The sequence below is a fragment of the Hakea prostrata genome, chromosome 3, assembly GCF_041222555.1.
Source record: "Hakea prostrata isolate BN-2017 chromosome 3, UWA_Hpros_2, whole genome shotgun sequence".
Taxonomy (NCBI): domain Eukaryota; kingdom Viridiplantae; phylum Streptophyta; class Magnoliopsida; order Proteales; family Proteaceae; genus Hakea; species Hakea prostrata.
In genome coordinates this window covers 14,289,110-14,307,086 of record NC_142602.1, presented here as the reverse complement: position 1 = coordinate 14,307,086, position 17,977 = coordinate 14,289,110, and the positions used below count along the sequence as shown (strand labels likewise).

General features: G+C 37.5%; 2 protein-coding genes across 5 annotated transcripts; both read left to right on the top strand.

The window, feature by feature from the left end:
- Positions 1-2,646: 2,646 nt before the first annotated feature.
- On the top strand, positions 2,647-9,090 carry LOC149021014 (plasmodesmata-located protein 7-like). 3 transcript variants are annotated; one of them, XR_016172269.1, is made up of 4 exons: positions 2,647-3,413; positions 4,298-4,417; positions 4,503-4,570; positions 9,072-9,090. XR_016172269.1 is itself a non-coding variant. In XM_089149270.1 (3 exons), exons 1-3 carry the CDS (start codon positions 2,681-2,683, stop codon positions 4,517-4,519), a joined length of 870 nt encoding a protein of 289 aa, XP_089005396.1. In that variant the 5' UTR covers positions 2,647-2,680; the 3' UTR covers positions 4,520-4,950. The 3 variants fall into 3 exon arrangements, 1 of the variants encoding a protein (XP_089005396.1); XR_016172268.1 differs by lacking the exon at positions 9,072-9,090 and adding an exon at positions 4,678-4,950; XM_089149270.1 differs by lacking the exon at positions 9,072-9,090 and having other exon boundaries at positions 4,503-4,950.
- LOC149021013 (Molecular chaperone Hsp40/DnaJ family protein) lies at positions 6,161-17,971 on the top strand. 2 transcript variants are annotated; one of them, XM_089149268.1, is made up of 11 exons: positions 6,161-6,577; positions 9,072-9,140; positions 9,359-9,454; positions 9,614-9,714; positions 11,534-11,729; positions 15,221-15,396; positions 15,591-15,720; positions 15,855-16,015; positions 16,468-16,544; positions 16,658-16,763; positions 17,392-17,971. In XM_089149268.1, exons 1-11 carry the CDS (start codon positions 6,251-6,253, stop codon positions 17,597-17,599), a joined length of 1,647 nt encoding a protein of 548 aa, XP_089005394.1. In that variant the 5' UTR covers positions 6,161-6,250; the 3' UTR covers positions 17,600-17,971. The 2 variants fall into 2 exon arrangements, with proteins under 2 accessions (XP_089005394.1, XP_089005395.1); XM_089149269.1 differs by lacking the exon at positions 6,161-6,577 and adding an exon at positions 6,587-6,756.
- Positions 17,972-17,977: the final 6 nt, after the last annotated feature.

Below are 17,977 nucleotides of genomic sequence, written 5' to 3'. Positions count from 1 at the left end.
CATCAACTAATAATTCGGGCCCCAAAAGAAACATACAAGGAGAGTGAGATTTCCTATTTCTATCATTATTCGTTATTGAGTTTATTACTGTGTATCATGGTAGAGCATAAATTATGTTGGATCCTCTTAATATAATAAATTACGCTCTGGTCTCAAAACAACCAACCCAATAAATGCCAGGTCATGGCAGAAGCCATCATAACAATGAAGTTGCTCATGGTGAGCCATGGAGTTGCTTCTCTCTTTCAGCTCAGTTAAAGGAACCGATTGTGAGGACGAGTTCATGGGTTAAGCCACCGGAAGGTTGGCTGAAGCTAAATGCCTTCTTCTCCTGGGACGAGAGCAGCCCAGGAGAATTCACTTCAATTTTTTGAGAAAGCAAAATGACAATGGTAGTTAAGGTAGCGAATGTTGACAAACTAGTGTAAATTATATAACGACGTTGAATAAGACCCCTTCATCTTCCATCACATTCATCTTTAATTTGCTTCTAGTTGTCTACAGAAAGATACTATATGACAAACCATATTAATTGTACAAGTCATCCATGGCTCACATTTTATGCGAATCTTTATTATTTTGAAAAGCAAAAATTTTTCTAATCCTACAAGTCTTTGAGGTCGATCATAGTTCAATAATGTCCATCAACTAATAATGCAGGTCCCCAAATTTCTCTTGCAATCTTGTCCAAGCACACAAAAGAAACGTACAAGTAGAGAGACATTTCTTACATCTATCATTGAAAATCAAGTTACAGTTTTTCAGTTTATTATGTTTTAGAGATTCTTATGTTACTTCCTTTAAGTTAGTGTAACACATCATCATTAATTTAATCCCAACACTTAACAACAAAGAACATTTGTAATTGATTTTTTTAAAGGGATAGTAGATGCAATGGATTCAAAATCCAAGGGATCTCTATGTAATTTGCCCTTTGTTATTTATTCTGACGCTAAAATAAAATATATGCTGACATATGACATAGACAGATAAGTTGTAATCTTGTAGTTGGGTGCTCTTTTTTATTAGTTGGTTAATCTCCTCAAACAATCTATATGCAAATGAATTAGTAATGTATAAATATTTGTTTAAAATCATTTGAGTTTAATGGTGAGATTCCCTCATCAGTAATCAAAGTTTGGTGATCAACCTAAAGGAGGACCAGCCTCTTTCAAGCAAGAAATAAGACATTGGCAAACGTAAACTCTAGTTGATTATATTTAAACAAATTTCAGGTTCTACCTTGTAGTAAATGTTCACTACTTCTAATTCTCATTGTGGAGGACAAAAAAAAAACCTTTAAATCAACAAAAGGAGTCGACAAATGATACTGCAAGGTTAAGTTACTTAAGCTATTTTTTTATTTCCATTTTCGTATGGGTTTTTATTGGATTTACTGAATATGGCATCTACATTACACAAGGCTTACTATATTAATGGTGATTCAAAATATGGTTTACCTAAAAGAAGAATTACACTTGTTACATAAACTACAATCCAAAAGAGGGACAACACTTGAAGGAAGATTCGAGAATAATTATATTAAGAAATTTTGGGAGACTTCTTTATCTAAGGCTCTTTTTGGTATCAATTATCATTGTCAATTATGAGAAATTTTCATTATTTTAAATTGTTTGGCATCTATTCTGAATTTTAGTTTTATTTAAAATAATAGAAAAACCTCCAAAATCCATAATGAACTTTTTGTCCATTATGGATTATGATGAGAATTTCATTATCTTCATTTGTGTAAGTTTACTTAAAGTTCTATAAGTAAGATGAGGGTAAAATAGTCAATACACATTCTTTTATAACAACCATACTTTTTCTTTCTTTTCTCACTTGTTTACTATCATTTTTAACAATCTTTTATCTTGACACCAAACTTATTTTCTATTTCATAATTTATTTTAGATAAAATTCACCAAACCATTTTTCATTATTGACCAAAAATGAATTCTTGTACTTATTTATTTTAAATAGGCATAATAGAGAATGAGAATTGATACCAAAAAGAGCCTAAGTAACTTAAGTTTTAATTGAACTATTCTTTTGATCTTGAGCTAAAAAGTGCATTTTATTGTCACCTAAATTGGTGAACCAAGAAACGGTGAACTTTTTTGTTTACTCATCTTTAATGCTATTCATTCAATGCATGAACAATAACAGCTTCTACAAATAACATAATGAGAAATTAGTGTCTTACTTATTTTGGAAGCCCTTTTAGTATTCTTAATTACAATATAACCCTACGGTCCCAAACGTATATTACAGTTAGCCCAATTTTGACTGAACCGAAGCACGAGTTTCTGGTTCGCCCACCTTTGACCCTGATGACTCAGTTATTCGTATTATTCATTTCCAGAAGATACAGAAAATCCGTGAATAATCCGGAAAATCATTTTGCCAGGATAGAAATAGAATATACAGAAAAGACAAGGGTACTTTTGTCATGTTGTGTACAAAAATGGAGTTCCCTCTTCTGCCCTATGTAGATTCGCCTCGAAGCAACGAGGAGGCTCTGCGGGTGACAGAGAATGTCCTTTAACATATGATAGATGGAGTGGACCCACATCATCAACGGTCCAGATTTCCTTACTCATCTCACTTAAGTCCGTCGCTCTCTCTCACAACTCACACACTCACGAGCCAGTTCTTGCAGAGAAAGAAAGAAAGAGCCATGTCCAGAGCTTCTCGACTTCCCTCTCTGTTCTCTCTGTTAACCCTCTTCTTCACTCTCTCTTCTCTTTGGAACCCATCAAGAGCAGCCACTGATAGCTTCATCTTCGGTGGCTGTTCTCAACTCAGATATGCTCCAGGCTCACCTTACGAAAACAACGTCAACTCGCTCCTCACCTCGCTTGTCAACTCAGCTACCTATTCCTCCTTCAATAAATTCACCATCTATGGCTCCAGCTCGGTGGACGTTGTTTACGGACTCTATCAATGCCGAGGTGACCTCTCCATGCCCGACTGCTCCAGCTGTGTATCTCACGCAGTGAGTCAAATCGGCATACTCTGCTCCAGCTGCACCGGTGGCGCGTTGCAGTTGCAGGGATGTTTGATCAAGTACGACAACACCTCCTTCTTAGGTGTGGAAGACAAAACTGTGGTTTTGAAAAAGTGTGGACCGCCGGTAGGCTATGACTCGGCACTACTGAGCCGGAGTGATGCAGTTTTGAACGGTCTGACCAGTAATGGAGGTGGGTCCTTCCGGGTGGGTGGTTCTGGAGAGGTACAAGGTATGGCTCAGTGTGTGGGTGACCTGAGCTCCGGCGCCTGTCAGGATTGTGTGTCGTCGGCGATCGAACGTCTCAGAAGCGATTGTGGTGCTGCGGCGTATGGTGATATGTTCTTCGCCAAGTGCTATGTGAGGTATTCAACCAGTGGTGATTATTCCAGAGCTAGTAAGGGTAAGTGGTTCATTTTACAAGCCTTCATGGCGATTTCTGGTTTTAGTTCTTTCTTCCTTATCCATCAGTGCAGGTAAGAAAGAAAAAGGCAAAAAAGCTTCCTGTAATTAACGGTCATCTTCCTGTCTTTTGTTTGAATTCACCCATCTTTTCCTGAAAGTGTGTTTTGAGAAGTGAATTGTGCCTGCGAAGATTTTGTAATCTCTCTCTCTCTTTGGTGTATTTAGAAAATCTGGAATGTTCTCTTTCGTTTAACAATGGGTTATTGGGTACATGTTGAGAAGAATGTCTCCGAGAATCAAAGAAGGCATTCTTTTGGTTCTGATTTACTAAAGTTGTGATCATCCACAAGAATTAAGAATAAAGTTACTAAGCACTTTAATTATACTGAATCAAAAGGTGAGCGGAAGACCCAGAATTCTATGTAGGTATAGGAACGATTTGAAGGGCATGTGGTTCAAAGTAGAATGCTTTTTTGAGTTTGAAATAAACAAGAGGGAGCTTCCATTACCCAGAATAACAAAAATAAAGTGAGAAGTTTCAAACCAATCAGTTCAATTATGGTATAATAGGAGAATCCAATGTTTGATAAAAGATGTGATGGTTGAAGGAAAAAGAAATTGTTCCAAAATAGTTTGAAATAATTTTGAAAAATAAAGCAAAGTTATCTAACAAGAGACTTAATTTGAAATGGCAACATCATCTTATTTATGTGGGGTTTGAGTGGAAAGCAAAAGAAACATAATTGATGAGATAAAGAGTGGGATGTTATTAGCCAAACCTAATATGAAGACAAAATTTGCATTTATTTCTATTCACAAAGGTAGATAGATAGAATAATTTTCATGAATTCTTTATATACATTCTCTTATTGTGAACCACAGATTCTTCTCAAGGAAATGAAACTTCAAAGGATCTTGCAATTATCATTGGAATTTTGGCTGCAGTTGCTTTGATCATCATTTTTGTTTCTGTAATTAGCAGAGCGGTTGAAAGGAATAAAGGTATTGCCTTTTACTTTCTAAACATTTGTTTATTTTCTCTTCTCTTATTTCCATGGATTACAAATTCTTTCTTTTTCGGTTGTAGGTGGAGGTGGTAAATAATTATCAAAGTGGAAGCTCTGGAAGCAGCAAACCACCTTAATCTTACTTCTGGTATCTTTTTTTCGGTGATAGCTTATCTTTTGCTTCACTTTTCTTGGATATTTATACTTTTCTTTTTCTTTATCTTTTTCAAATTTCTTTCTATTTTCTCAAAAAAGGAGAGTAAGAAAGTAAAGCAAGGAAGGATTAGTGAGTGGAGACAACTCCTTTGGTACAAGTGAATGGAAGAAGAAGAAGAGACCTAATATTCCACACTCCCAACCCACTTTACAAAGCTATGTCCTGCAATAGCTTTCTGTAAAGATATTGCAAATTCTTTTGTATGTGAAGGTGCAGATGATACTTCCCCATGTCTCTGCAACTTTGGTTATTGTTATTTGTTTGATTTTGTAAGAAGGATTAAACCTCAATTATTCAATGTGATTCAATTGATATTGTGGAATAATTCATGGTTTACTGCTTTGAATCTTATCCAAACTGTATTATGGAAACAAATCAACCATGAATATAACAGCAAAGTTGTCACAATTCCTCAAATCATTTAAGCATCCAGCTATAATTTAACAGGCCTTTTCTGTGACATAATCATGATTAAGGAACTTTGTGTTAGTTTAAGAATATGGATTAGTCATCCAGAACAATTTAAAACTATGGATTTGACTGCTTTTCTTCATCAATCATAGATTATATGACCAAAGTTTTTGTGCCCTACCTTCATATAGCTGGTGTTAGAGAGTATATTCAGAACCATTCTGAGACTTGATTTCTTAATATTTGGAAACTTTTTTGAGTTAGGTGGAACCTATTCAACAAACCGTTTTTGATTGATAACTTGTTTTTGAGTGGAAAGGATCTACTTTTGTTATGGGTTAACACTTTAAAGGCCTTACCCAAGAGAAAAAGAGAAAGGAAAAAATGCTTTAAAGGCTAAAGTCCTTACACATATTCCAAAGTTCATAAGGAGATTTGTAATCGACAGAGCTAATGGAGTGTTTAGTGGCTTGGCATATTAAATAATTGGTACTTGAATGCTCTGTATATTCCTGGGAATGAATAATAAAGCACTGGATCTCATGATCTCATCTTCAATGGGGATTAAAAATTAAGTTGTTTTAAGTTAAAGGGACAGGTAATCATGAAAAAGAAGTAGAAATTAATGTGAAAAGAAACAATTATACACGAAATTTATTAAATGTTCATCTTATTTGCATTATATATTTGGTTTTTTGTTGGATTGATATGCCTTTAGGCTTTAGGCTTTCTGAACTTGGCCAGCATAGCATGTCTTCTCTTGGACTAAAATCTACACAAGGGTGTTTACCAAAAAAAAAAAAAACATCTACACAAGGGCTTGTTCCATGGACTCTCAACTCTCATTACATCCATTATGGGCTTCTTTAATTAGCCCACAGAGCTTAGGGTTTGTGGGTTCATGGGCTTCTTACTCAATTGTTTCGCTACTGTAGGCTCGTAATGGACCCTAGATGACCGATGAAATGTGATATGTGGGCTTCATGGGTTTGTGTCGCTTCAGCTTATTCTAATTTTCTAATTTCTAATTTCTAAGGAGTGCCGCAAAGCCGTTCACTACCGAGTTGGGAGTTGGAACAGGTTTTGAGTCGTCAGAATTGTCGAGACGATTCGAGAGGTTTAAGGCTTTAAGCTATAATTTCAGCGTTATATCAATTCGGCGGCGTTGTGGCAACTGGCACGGTAGTCTGATCTGCTGCCATGCCACTTAGACCTAATTGCTGCTACGGCAATCTGAACTCTACCTGCATTTTTCCTCCGAAGCTACCTTCAATTTCCAATTCCACCTGTCAGTTCAATCAATTTGGATTCCAGAACGTATCTCCCAAAATCAAAAGCTTCGGTTTGAGTTCCAAAGAGGCCGGACGAATATGGAACCCTTATTCTCCTTCGCCTTCCATTCGCAAAAAACGCAGCCCTTGTGTTGTTGTAAGGGCTGCAGGGTCGGATTACTATGCTACTTTGAATCTCAAGAGAAATGCCACCTTGCAGGAAATTAAGACCTCTTACAAGAAACTTGCTCGCAAGGTTCGTTAATTCATCTCAGTCTAAAATTTTCCTTTCTAATAGACAGAGTTCTGATATAATTAAGTCTTAACAAGTTTGATTTTGCTTGTTCTATGAAACTGAGTGGCTGGATTCACAATGAGTACTCGAACCTTGGATTTTTAACCCAACTTCCAAGCTTTCTGCCTGCAACTGATAAGGTGACTTGTATGCTTATTCAATCATAGAGGACTCTTCTATTAGTTCAATTTGTTAGTAAACTTGGGAGTCGACATGTTGCCGCTTGGTGTACAATCCCGCCCCTTGCCCTCGCTACTTCATCTTGAGTGTCATGGAATGTAAACTCTGAACACGCGTTCATTCAAAGTTGGGTACAAGTATACATTGCTGCTACACAATGGAGTTGACATTTTTCGTGGTTCTAAGTGCATTCATTGCCTTATGTTGGGTGATTTGGTTAGAATTTCTTCAGGTGGAACTTAGGAACAGGCAGTGCCCATCAAGATAAGATACCCTGAGTGGCGAGGTTAAACACAATTACCTGAATGTGGCAGAAGTAACACTAGAACCCTTAGTTTCCGACCGTATCCACAGGCGAAGAGTTTTCATCTGGGTAGGAAATATTTAAAGAATTACATAGGCTTAACAGAACTCCTGAACCCTTAATTTGTGACTATACCCTTCCACCCAAATACTATTCCACCCAAATGCTATTCATCTGCATAGGAGGTATTTAAAGAACTAAGCAGCCTTAAACAAACTCTTCCTACAATGAGCTCTCTCTCTCTCTCTCATGTCTAAAAACGTGCTGTTGACCCATAGCATTAAGTTAATTTTCAATTCCAATGCTAATCTTTATTTACAGCAACTCAGTTTATCCTGACTAGCTATACGGATCCTAAAGAAATTATCAATGGAAAGGGACAACTAAAAATTAGTCATAAATAACTAAAAGGGATTGGCTACATGGATCTTAACTCTGCTTCTCCTAGGGTCATCTTAGGCCTGCCCTTAGCTCTATTTTTACCTTCAATATAAATCAAGTGACCATGGTTGTCAAGGTGACGAGGCTAAGCGAGGTGAGGCAGTAGAGGGCAATGAAAACCAATGCATCACCAAGCAAGGCGACAAGGTGACAATAGGTCGCTTTGACCCAAAAATGGGCCTAGGTGCCTAGACAGATGCTTTGACAACCATGCAAGTGATTCCCCCAAAATGGGGCCATCCAAAGGACTATGTGGAACATGGCCATGCCACTGCAGTTGGCTTTCTTGAAGCTTATCTTGAATTAGGCTACTTCCAAAACTGCTTTACTATTTTATTCTATATTTTGTGATTTTTGGTTTTTCCACTCAACATCACAACATCCTTTTTTCTGTTAAACTTGGCTTACCTTTATAACACTTCTTAGCTTCTTGGCATTCCACTACACAATGTTATGACTGTTCTATAAAAAATTATTTGAAGCTTTAATGGGGCCTATCGATCACATGACACCCTAGATGCACCTCTCCACTTCATCCATGTACCTTTAATTCTTTGTGAGACATCATCTTTTGTGTCATCTTCCTTATTAATGATTGATCCTAGATACCTAAAATGATTACTTTGCAGGATCTCTATATCCCCATCATTATCTATACTTGCACACCATAAGTTGTCTACAGTGTACTTAATTAAATCCTTTGGTTCCAAAGTTGACTTGTATAATTCTAGTTTGACGTTAATTTCAGGTTTCATCTCGTCCACCAACATGACCACCAGCAAAATGCATGCACCCAGGAACTTTGTCTTGGATGTATTTTGTGCTCATCCATGATAATTGCAAAAGAAATAGGGTCGAAGCTGATCCTTCGTGTAATCCAGCTGTAATTGCGAATTCATGACCTTGACCCGTCATTGTTTGCACACTAGTCACCATATCCTTGTACATATCTTTTATTATATCCGCATATTTACTTGGTAAACTTCTCTTGCCAAGACATGCTAGGTTAAAATTAATTAAGAACTCTGTCATAAGCACTTTTTAGTTCAATAAGGACCATTTGAAGACTTCTTTTTTTCTCTGTATAGCTTTTTCCATGGATCAACCTGACATACACCGAACTGATTCTCCAAAATAGTGGTTTCTTTTGTGTTTAAACCTTCCAGTAACCTTCTTCTTTGGCCAATCTTTATCTGTGAAAACTGTACTGTATCTAAATGTAATTACAAAACATCTCAATCAATTGAAACATAAATTGGATAGAAGTCGGAAATTAAATGCATTTACACTGTTACCCAGAAAAATGCCATTTGTAAGTGAGTTAATTATTTTAATGTTTTATTTTGTTTCATTTCTAGTTTGAATTGGAAGTACATATATTAGTACCTCCTGAACTTCAACTCAAAATCTCCAAGTCATCAAGTTTTATTCTGCATTTTCTGCCATACTACTTTTCAGTCTTGGTATATTTTGCCTTTTACGGTTGGGTTCTATCCTACTGAATAATTCATCTCTTCTTTTTCGGAATAGTATCATCCAGATTTGAACAGGAGCCCGGGAGCAGAAGAAAAGTTCAAAGAGATCAGTGCAGCATATGAGGTATCTGAGTATCTCCTCCCCTTGATTTACTGTTTTGTTTAGAATAATAATTGAGGCATGTGTTCCTTGTACATTTGTTTCATTTTGTCTTCCATCTAAATATTTATGGCTTGTGAAGTTGGCTAAGAAATGCTTAATGTAGAATAAAAGCTAATTTACTTAAATTTATCCATTAGTTCTGCCTTTTTTATTCATGTGATAATAAGGTCTTTGTGTAGGTCCTATCAGATGATGAAAAAAAATCTTTATATGATCGGTTTGGTGAGGCAGGTCTTCAAGGTGAATATGCTGGATCAGGAGTTGATTCTCAGGGGGTGAGCACATATTCAATTCTTGTTGACTCTGCTATATCTGATTAAGACAACTGTATTGGCTATCATATTAGCATGTATGCAATAATTTCTGTTATGAGCAACTCTATTTATGTTCAGCAGTGGCATCTGATTTTATATCCATAAAATTTCTTTTCCTAGGTCGATCCTTTCGAAATCTTTGATGCATATTTTGGGGAGTCAAATGGATTTTTCGGAGGCAGAGAGTCTTCAAATAACCGCAACCTTGGTCTTGACATTCGGTAAATATTTTAGCTGAAGCTCTGATGTTGTAACCAACAGTTAGGTTAGAAATTAACAATTTGCAACGGGATTAGGCTAGAAAAGAAAAGGCCATCTAACTTTGATGATCATCAAAATCTGGGAATAAAACATGAGTATCATTTTCACTCTTTTAGGAATAATAATATGGAAGTATTGATCTCTAGTGCTGAAACCTAAGTATGTGCTTCTATAGATTCATTGTTCATCTCTTCTAAATGAATCCTTGTATTATTTCTATTTCCTTTATACTTTTTTAAACTTTGAACTGGCATATTTCATTTCAATTTTAAGATGTAACTTTTGTTCATTTAAAATCTAGCCACCTTAGATTGTATGCTCTACTTGGTGCTAGGACGTTATAAAAATTAATGTCAATAGATGTACAAATCTTTGTAGCTGTTTTACCTTAGGTGTTTTAACTTTGCCAATATGCTCAAGATGGAAGTACAGGAATTTAAGAGAAATTTACATGTACTTCCCCTAAGATATGGTGTCACCGATTTCACCCATTGAACCTAAAATTATAGTTACCACCCTTGTATTCTAAAATGATTGGCATTTAAACCCTAGCTGTTAGAGTTATAACTTTGTTGACCAAAATGCCTTATAATGCTAAGATAACCTTATTTTGTTAAGAAAATATCAATTCATTTTTCCCAATTTCCAATCACAGTTTTGTCTAGCTCCCCCTCCCCTTCCCTCCCCTTGACCTTGCCCCAAATTTATAATTGATAAAAAGAGTATCTTTAATAAAATAAGTTTGTACCAGTACTAAGGGCATTTTGGTCAAGAAAGTTATAATTCTAATTTCTTGGCTCAAATGCTAATCATTTCAAAAAGCAGGGTGGTATGTGTAATTTTAAAAATTCAATGGGTGAAGATATAATTACACCATACCTCGGGGAAGCACATATAAAAACAAGGGAGGCTCTGACTTCATTTTCGAAGATCAAGCGAAGATAAATGCTCCAGGATAAATGTGCCTGTATGCAGAAGTAATTTGGTTCAGATTGAAGGAACTAGAAGAGCTAGGGACCAACCTAAGATAACCTTAGGAAAAATGATGAGAAAGGATATGTATGACTTAGGCCTTTTATCTAGTATGGCCTCAAATAAAGCTGATTGGAAGGCAAGGATTCATGTAACGCCCCCATTTAGTTGGGATAAGGCTACTTCTTGTTGTTGATATACCTTGAGTATTGGTTGTAGTGTCCTCTTAATCTTAAGAGACATTCTGTCAAAAGAAAGTTGAATTTGGTGCATTTTGCTTCCTTCTGTTTATTCTCCACGTGCACCCTGAAAGTTTTTGAGCATGGAGACTGTGATAGATGCAGCAGGTAACCTCATGATTTTGATGCTACAAATTTGCCAATCAAGCTTCAGGCTCTGTGCTATCCTCTTGAATGTATACTGGGGGTATCAATTCAATGGTTAGATTATAAATGCTCTGGATTCACATGCACAATGGAGAAGAAACTAATGACATTATGACATGCTTAGAAAGTTAAGATGCTCTGGGTTCTTTATTTCATGGGGTCAAAATCATGCAGGATGTTTTATTATTCTGAATTCTTTAGATGAAAATATTTTGAAGTAACTAATGGGGTGATGGTGGATCTACTATTCTTGTAATTATAACCTATGGGTTCTTGTGTGACTAAAGCTGACCCCATTTACTTGGGACATGGCTTGTTGTTATTGTTGTGGATTCTTATGTCACTACTATTTATGGGAAGAAATGTTGATTCTATTTGCTTTTGAAGTTCAGAAATTGACCCTGATATCTTGGGTCTTTAGGCATGACTTGTCTTTGAGCTTTGAAGAATCAATTTTTGGAGTACAGCGGGAGATTGAAGTTTCCTGCTTTGAATCATGTGATAGTTGTGATGGTACGGGTGCAAAATCCAGCAGTTGCATAAAACCATGTACAGATTGCAGAGGTAGAGGAGGGGTGATGAAATCTCAGAGAACACCTTTTGGGATAGTGTCTCAGGTGTGCTTACCCTCTTATGGAAACAGATGTATATTTTATTTATTGCATGTTTTGTAAAACTAGTATTACTGTGTTCCTTAACTTGTAATATTACCTAGTTCTCAGTTTGAAGGTGTCATTGATATTGGTTTGATTATGCACATCACCACAGCAGCTAGATTTTGCTGCAACATTGTTTTTGGTGTCCTCCCCCTTCCCCTCTCATAGAATATTTTTTTTTATGGATAAATAATTGTATTAAGAAACAAGAAGAACAAAGAATGATACAAGAGGGGGGGGGGGGAACAGCCTTCAATTAGGAGACTGGAAGGAGGAACTAAGACCCCAGGAAACAACAATAAACCTGTTCCTTAGGGAGTCAACAACCGGGGGGGTGGGGGATAGAGAGAAGCCTAGCAGAAACATCAAACTAGATAGCATTCCAAATTGAGTCTAGAGAGCGGAATTTGGAAGTCCATCGCCTGAGATTGTGCTCCCACCACAGGTGTTGGACCATGGCACAAAAGACAAGCTTACCAATTTGGTCACAAATGGAAGTACCTGAAAAATTACTCAAAACCCAAGACCAATCACGATCAATGCCAAAGGAGTGCGAGAAATGGGGCTAGATGGAGGCAAGGAGGGCAAAAGAAAAACAGGTGCTCTAAATCCTCAAAACCATTCCAACAAAGGATATAGTTGGGGTTAGTTGGGATATGACGACTAATGAGAAAAGCTTGGGTGAGAAGGGCTAGGTTTAGGGCTCTCCAAAGGATGAGGGAGTGGCGGGGGATATGACCTTTAAACCATACGAGAGGGGGCCAAGGGGAAAGGCAAGCAGGGAAGGTTCCAAGCTGAGGAGGTGGTGAAGGATTTGGTGGTAGAGGGGAGCCAAACAAGGAGGTCGTGGGAGGGAAGCAAGATAGGAGGGAGCGAGTTCTAGGCTTGTGTGAGACTATGGTGAGGGAGGGGCCCAGGAGCCATTAATGATGAAAGTGGACAAGGGGTGGATTTGGGGATGCGAGTCTTATAGACAACATGGGGTCCAAGGAGGGAGAAGAGGATATCCATCGGATGCCACAGGTGAAGCCAGAACGAGGTAGAAGTGCTAGATGAAATATTGGTGGTAATGGCATGGAGAGCTCATGACCTTAATAGGAGAAGTTTCCTCTAGACCCAAGAAGAGTTAGAAGGGATGGAGATAGTCCAAAAGGAATCAGATTTGAGAAGAGAGGAGTAAACCAATTGACCAAAATGGAATCTTGTTTGGAGATAATTTTCTAGATGAGTTTGAGGAGGCAAGCATAATTGACCTCTTGGATGCGGCAAATACCAAGGCCCCCTTCAAATTTAGGATGACAGATATTGATCCAGCTAATGGGGCGAAGGAAACGCAAGGAGTCTTGGTCCTTCTAGAGAAAGGCACAGAAGAGGGATTCCATAGCCGAGATAATAGGCTTGGGAATAAGGAAGATACCACACCAGTAGAGGTGAGAGGATTGGAGAACCGAGCGAATGAGCTCAACTCTACTAGCAAAAGATAGGAGCTTGCTTTTCCAAAGATGGAGATTCTTACGGATATGATCAAGCATATGAGAATAATGGTGGTGAGATAGCCTACCAGGGATGAGAGGAAGACCTAGATAGACTACAGGGAAGGAGCCAAACTTGAAACCTGAGAGGTGCAAGAGATTAGAGCACAGGGGTTCAGAAACTCTAGAGAAGAAAAGGGTAGATTTGTCAAGATTGACCTTAAGGGTAGAGAGGGACTCAGAGGGAGAAGGCTGGAAGGATGGAGGAGATGGATTTGTGATCGGCTTTTGAAAAACTCATGAGATCATCAGCAAAAGCAAGATGAGTGAGTTTGCATAGAATAAAATTTAGCATCTGCTATGGACATAAAATTCTGCTGCTTCTTTTTTTTTTTTTTTGGGGGGGGGGGGTTGTTGAAGGGGGAGGTGGAGAAGGTTGGGGTTTGGACGTTGTGAGTGAACAATGCTGTGAGTTCCTTGTCTTCTGACATTTTGCTTTCTTGTGCACTGAATGTTCTCCAGAGGCTACGATTCAGTTATAGTTATCTAGTTATGTCCTCTTTAATTTCTCCTTATCCAGATTGAACCAAGATTCTGGAAATAGTCACTTTGAAACATCTACTGAGCTTCTAGAAGCCTCTAGTGTTACAAGGGGGTAGATCCAATAGAATTATCCCATTTGGAATATTTACTCCCAAAAGCTTGAGAAATCCAGAAGCCGAGAGGGTGGCAGCTACTCCAGCATTTTCCATAAGAGATTCCAATACATGGTTTGGTTGGCCTTGCCCTTCCTAACGTGCATGTGCCCCAAGGAGCTGGCTTCTAAAAGGCAAAAGCTGCCTTGAAAGCTTACCTTAGCATGCGCTCGCTAAAATTCCAGCCTATGTATTTGGTTCCAATGTAGTGTATCTTAAACCTTTTGGACAAAATACATCATTCACCATGGAACTTCATCTGTGTCTTGTCGACTCAATCCATAGTGGCTTAACTACACTGAAGAGAGTTTTTTTTTTGGTTCAAACTACTCTGAAGAGTTACAGGCTCATTGTTGACACCTTGTGTTCATCAATTGTGATTTAAAACTCATTAATCCCTCGCTGGTGTTTTTTCTTTTCAAAGGGACAAGGGCCTATCATATATCCTTAACTCCTTATTACATGAGTATATCTACATGAAACACTTTCTTGCGCAGGAAAAGAGATCCTAATCCTGATAGGACAACAAGTCCCAATCCTACTAAGGCTAGGTGATTAATGTCCTACCTTGAAAATAACATAGTAGATAATAATTCCAGATTCAGGCCCCTAGTTAGTAGAGGATGTCAAGAGCTTATGTATACATTTGAATCCTTGACAGTGAGAAAGCAGCCACAGCTACTGGTGATGTAGGACTGAAGTGATGATTGAAAAGTAACATTTCACTGAAATTTATACTTGCTTACATCCAAAGTCCTTTAGAATTGGCATGAAGCAATAAGCAAAAGTATATCCAATTGCAAATTAAGCATGTCTAGACTATTGCCAACATTATTGGCATCAAAATTAGTAGATTAACCTATGGCTCTTCATCTTTCTAATTTGAATCTCCTATGTAATAATTATGTTGAAAAATTCTACTCTGACTTCTCCAGTTTTACATCTATTTGGTTATTGTTTTTCCAGTTGATGAGTCTCAATTGATGCCACAGGTGGCAGTGAAGTTGGCATAAACTCCCCAGTGTGCTCAAGAACTCTTGTTGGCCCTCTCCTTGGGCCAAATTTGTTAAAACCCCACATTGAAAACTAGTCCTTGCATTCCTCTCTGTTGCCGCTGTAGACAATTTGCACATGGAACTCTCTATATGATGCATCCAGTTTCTTTTTCAAGTCCTATATGAGCATGGCATCTTATTGTTAAAGTAGGTTGCTATTGTTTGCTACTGTATCCTTAATTCTGCTTTCAATGTTTGATATATTCTATTTAGATAATATCACATGCCAGGTTACTACTTGTTCAAAATGTGGTGGCGATGGAAAGATAATCACTGATCATTGCCGAAGGTGTGGTGGCAAAGGTAGAATACAATCCAAACGAGATGTCAAAGTGGTCATTCCTCCCGGTGTGAAAGACGGAGCCACAATGCAAGTTCAAGGAGAAGGGAACTTTGATAAGAGAAGGTACGAAACAGGTTTAGTTACCGAAAGTTTGTTATTGTTCTTTGTAATTTTTACTTTTCCATTTCTGTTGTTGCATTTAGTTCAAAAAATCTAGTTGTACTGGGATTTTTTCCCCCATGGCTCAATCTCTTGCATCTTAGTTCCCCACTCTATGTGTCTATCCTTGAGCATAGTCTTTTTTTGTTCTAATGTAGGGGTGCAGCTGGTGACCTCTATCTGTTTATTCATGTAAATGAAAAACGTGGAATTTGGAGGGATGGTCTGAATCTTTACTCAAAAATTAATATTGATTATACTGAGGCCATTCTAGGGACTGTTGTCAAGGTAATTCTATCTAGAACCGAAGCAGATAAAACAAGTTTATTTGTGATATTGCTATTATTGACTAACTAATGTTGCATTTAATTCATTAAAGGGAAGATTTATGTTGTTTGACATTAGTTGCACATCAACATCAGGTGGAAACAGTTGAGGGTTTGAGAGATCTTCGAGTTCCTCACGGGATTCAACCAGGTGAAATAATAAAAATGTCTCAAATGGGTGTTCCAAACATAAAGAAACCTGCAGCTCGTGGTGATCATCTCTTCATCGTGAACGTTGAAATCCCAAAGGATATCAGGTTGAATATTTTTCTCTTTGTGGCCCGTCTTGTTGGATCTTAAAGTACAGCATGGTCTCACTTTTATTAGTAGAACTTTCTTCTTCTTCGTCTTTTTTTTTTTTTTTTTTGGATTGGTGGGTGGGGGTGATCTTTCTATAACATAGGTAGTATTTGCCATTTCTTTTGTCAAAAGAAAAAAAAAATCCATTGATTTAAGCATCTCCTTGATGAAATTTTGGGAAATTTCATACTGCTGAGTGGGACATTTCTCTTACACACCAAAGCCATGACAGTTTCCCCTTTCCAGTAATCCGGACTTCAATTTTGTGATGCACTTCATGAAATTGTACACCGGGGTTGTATGGTTTTGTTTTGTTTATCTTGTATCCTCCTTTTTGTGGCGTGTGCCCTTTCATGTATCACTTTCTTGCATCTTCTGTGCTTTAACACAAAGTTCATGGTTGTGACAGTGACACAGAACGCATACTTGTTGAAAAATTAACTACATTGAGGGCATCTAAGAGACAACATTCTTTTCCAGCCAGTGGTACTTCATTCTCTGCTACTTTATTTATTAGAACATCTAGGCAAAGCATACTGAAACTTTGAGGAGTTTAGTCTAACTTTCTGGTTTTCATGATTTAACTTTTCCATGCACAGTTGACACCAGCTTCAACAATTATGACTCCGAATTTCAATGGGGCAATGCTTCAAGCAAAGGGAATAAGTTCACATCATTGTGGAACTCAATCAGAAACCTTTTGGGGTACATATTCTGATTTTCAATTAACAGTTTTCTGTGTGCAGGACCTTTTTACTTGCAACTGCTTCATTGTTTTAATGCATGTTAAAGTGGTTTTTTTTTGCTTTCTTTTCTTCTTTTTGTTTTCTTTTTTGGGTGGTAAAAGTGCTTGTTGAAGTGTAGCTGCCATGAACTAGAGTTGGCTGAATCTGAAACATGTCATGGAAAACACTGTTGGCAAACCAACATTGGAGACATTTCGAAATTGATTCACTTTTGAGTTTCGAAAGATCTCAGTTTGGGAATGGTCTAGTGTGGTTGCAGTAAGATCAGATTTTTGTTGATTAATTTTGGCATATATGTGCCATTATTACAAAAGATGATAATCCACAAGTACCAACGTCATATGATATAATATAAACCTCAGTGAGAGTGCTGGAGCTGTTAACATAGACATGGCAGGAGAGTACTTTAGGCAATGTGGGACCACTTTTGAAATTTGAAATTCTCCACATCAGATGCATTCAGTTGGATTTTGGTATGAAAACTTGTTATAGTTGGATCCTATTCTGTAAGAGATTAGGCTTGCAGTATTCGGCAGCTTGTTACCTTGATTCAGTATCTTACAAGATGTTATGTTCTTCCTGTGCAGGCGAAAGCAATCAAGCTCAAAGTTTGCATCATTCAATGTGGAAACTTCGGCTCCAATATTAATTTGTAGCAGACAAAATTCTTCCCTTGTGATCTCAATTTCAGTGGTTTTCGTATTAGCATGTATCTTCTCCTTAATGGGTAGCTTTGGTTCTTCCAATGGTGGAACCTCTCAAATCCATGTAGAGCGGAGAAAAAACCTTAAGTAATGGATCCTATTACAATATGTAGTTTGCCTTCTGTTGTTCTACCTTGTTTCACATAGTGGGAATGAGATGCACAATTTATAGTTTTTCGCCTTCATCCCTGAAGAAGTAAAGAAAATGAGATTTCCTCTGAATAACAGTATACGTGATTGATTGAAAAGAATTTGTATTCAACTTGTGTTTTGAAAGATCGAGTTTGAGTTCTTGAACATTTTCTTGCGCTGAATGTTTTGAGGTTTCGAAACATTCTTTTGGGTAAATATCGAGTTCTTGATCATTCGATTCATATTCTTTGGTATTAAACTGGCTACTATTTTATTGCCTTTGGTTCTGGGTCCCACCTCTCAGACAACCGCCCAGCTAAATTAATGAATGATAGCG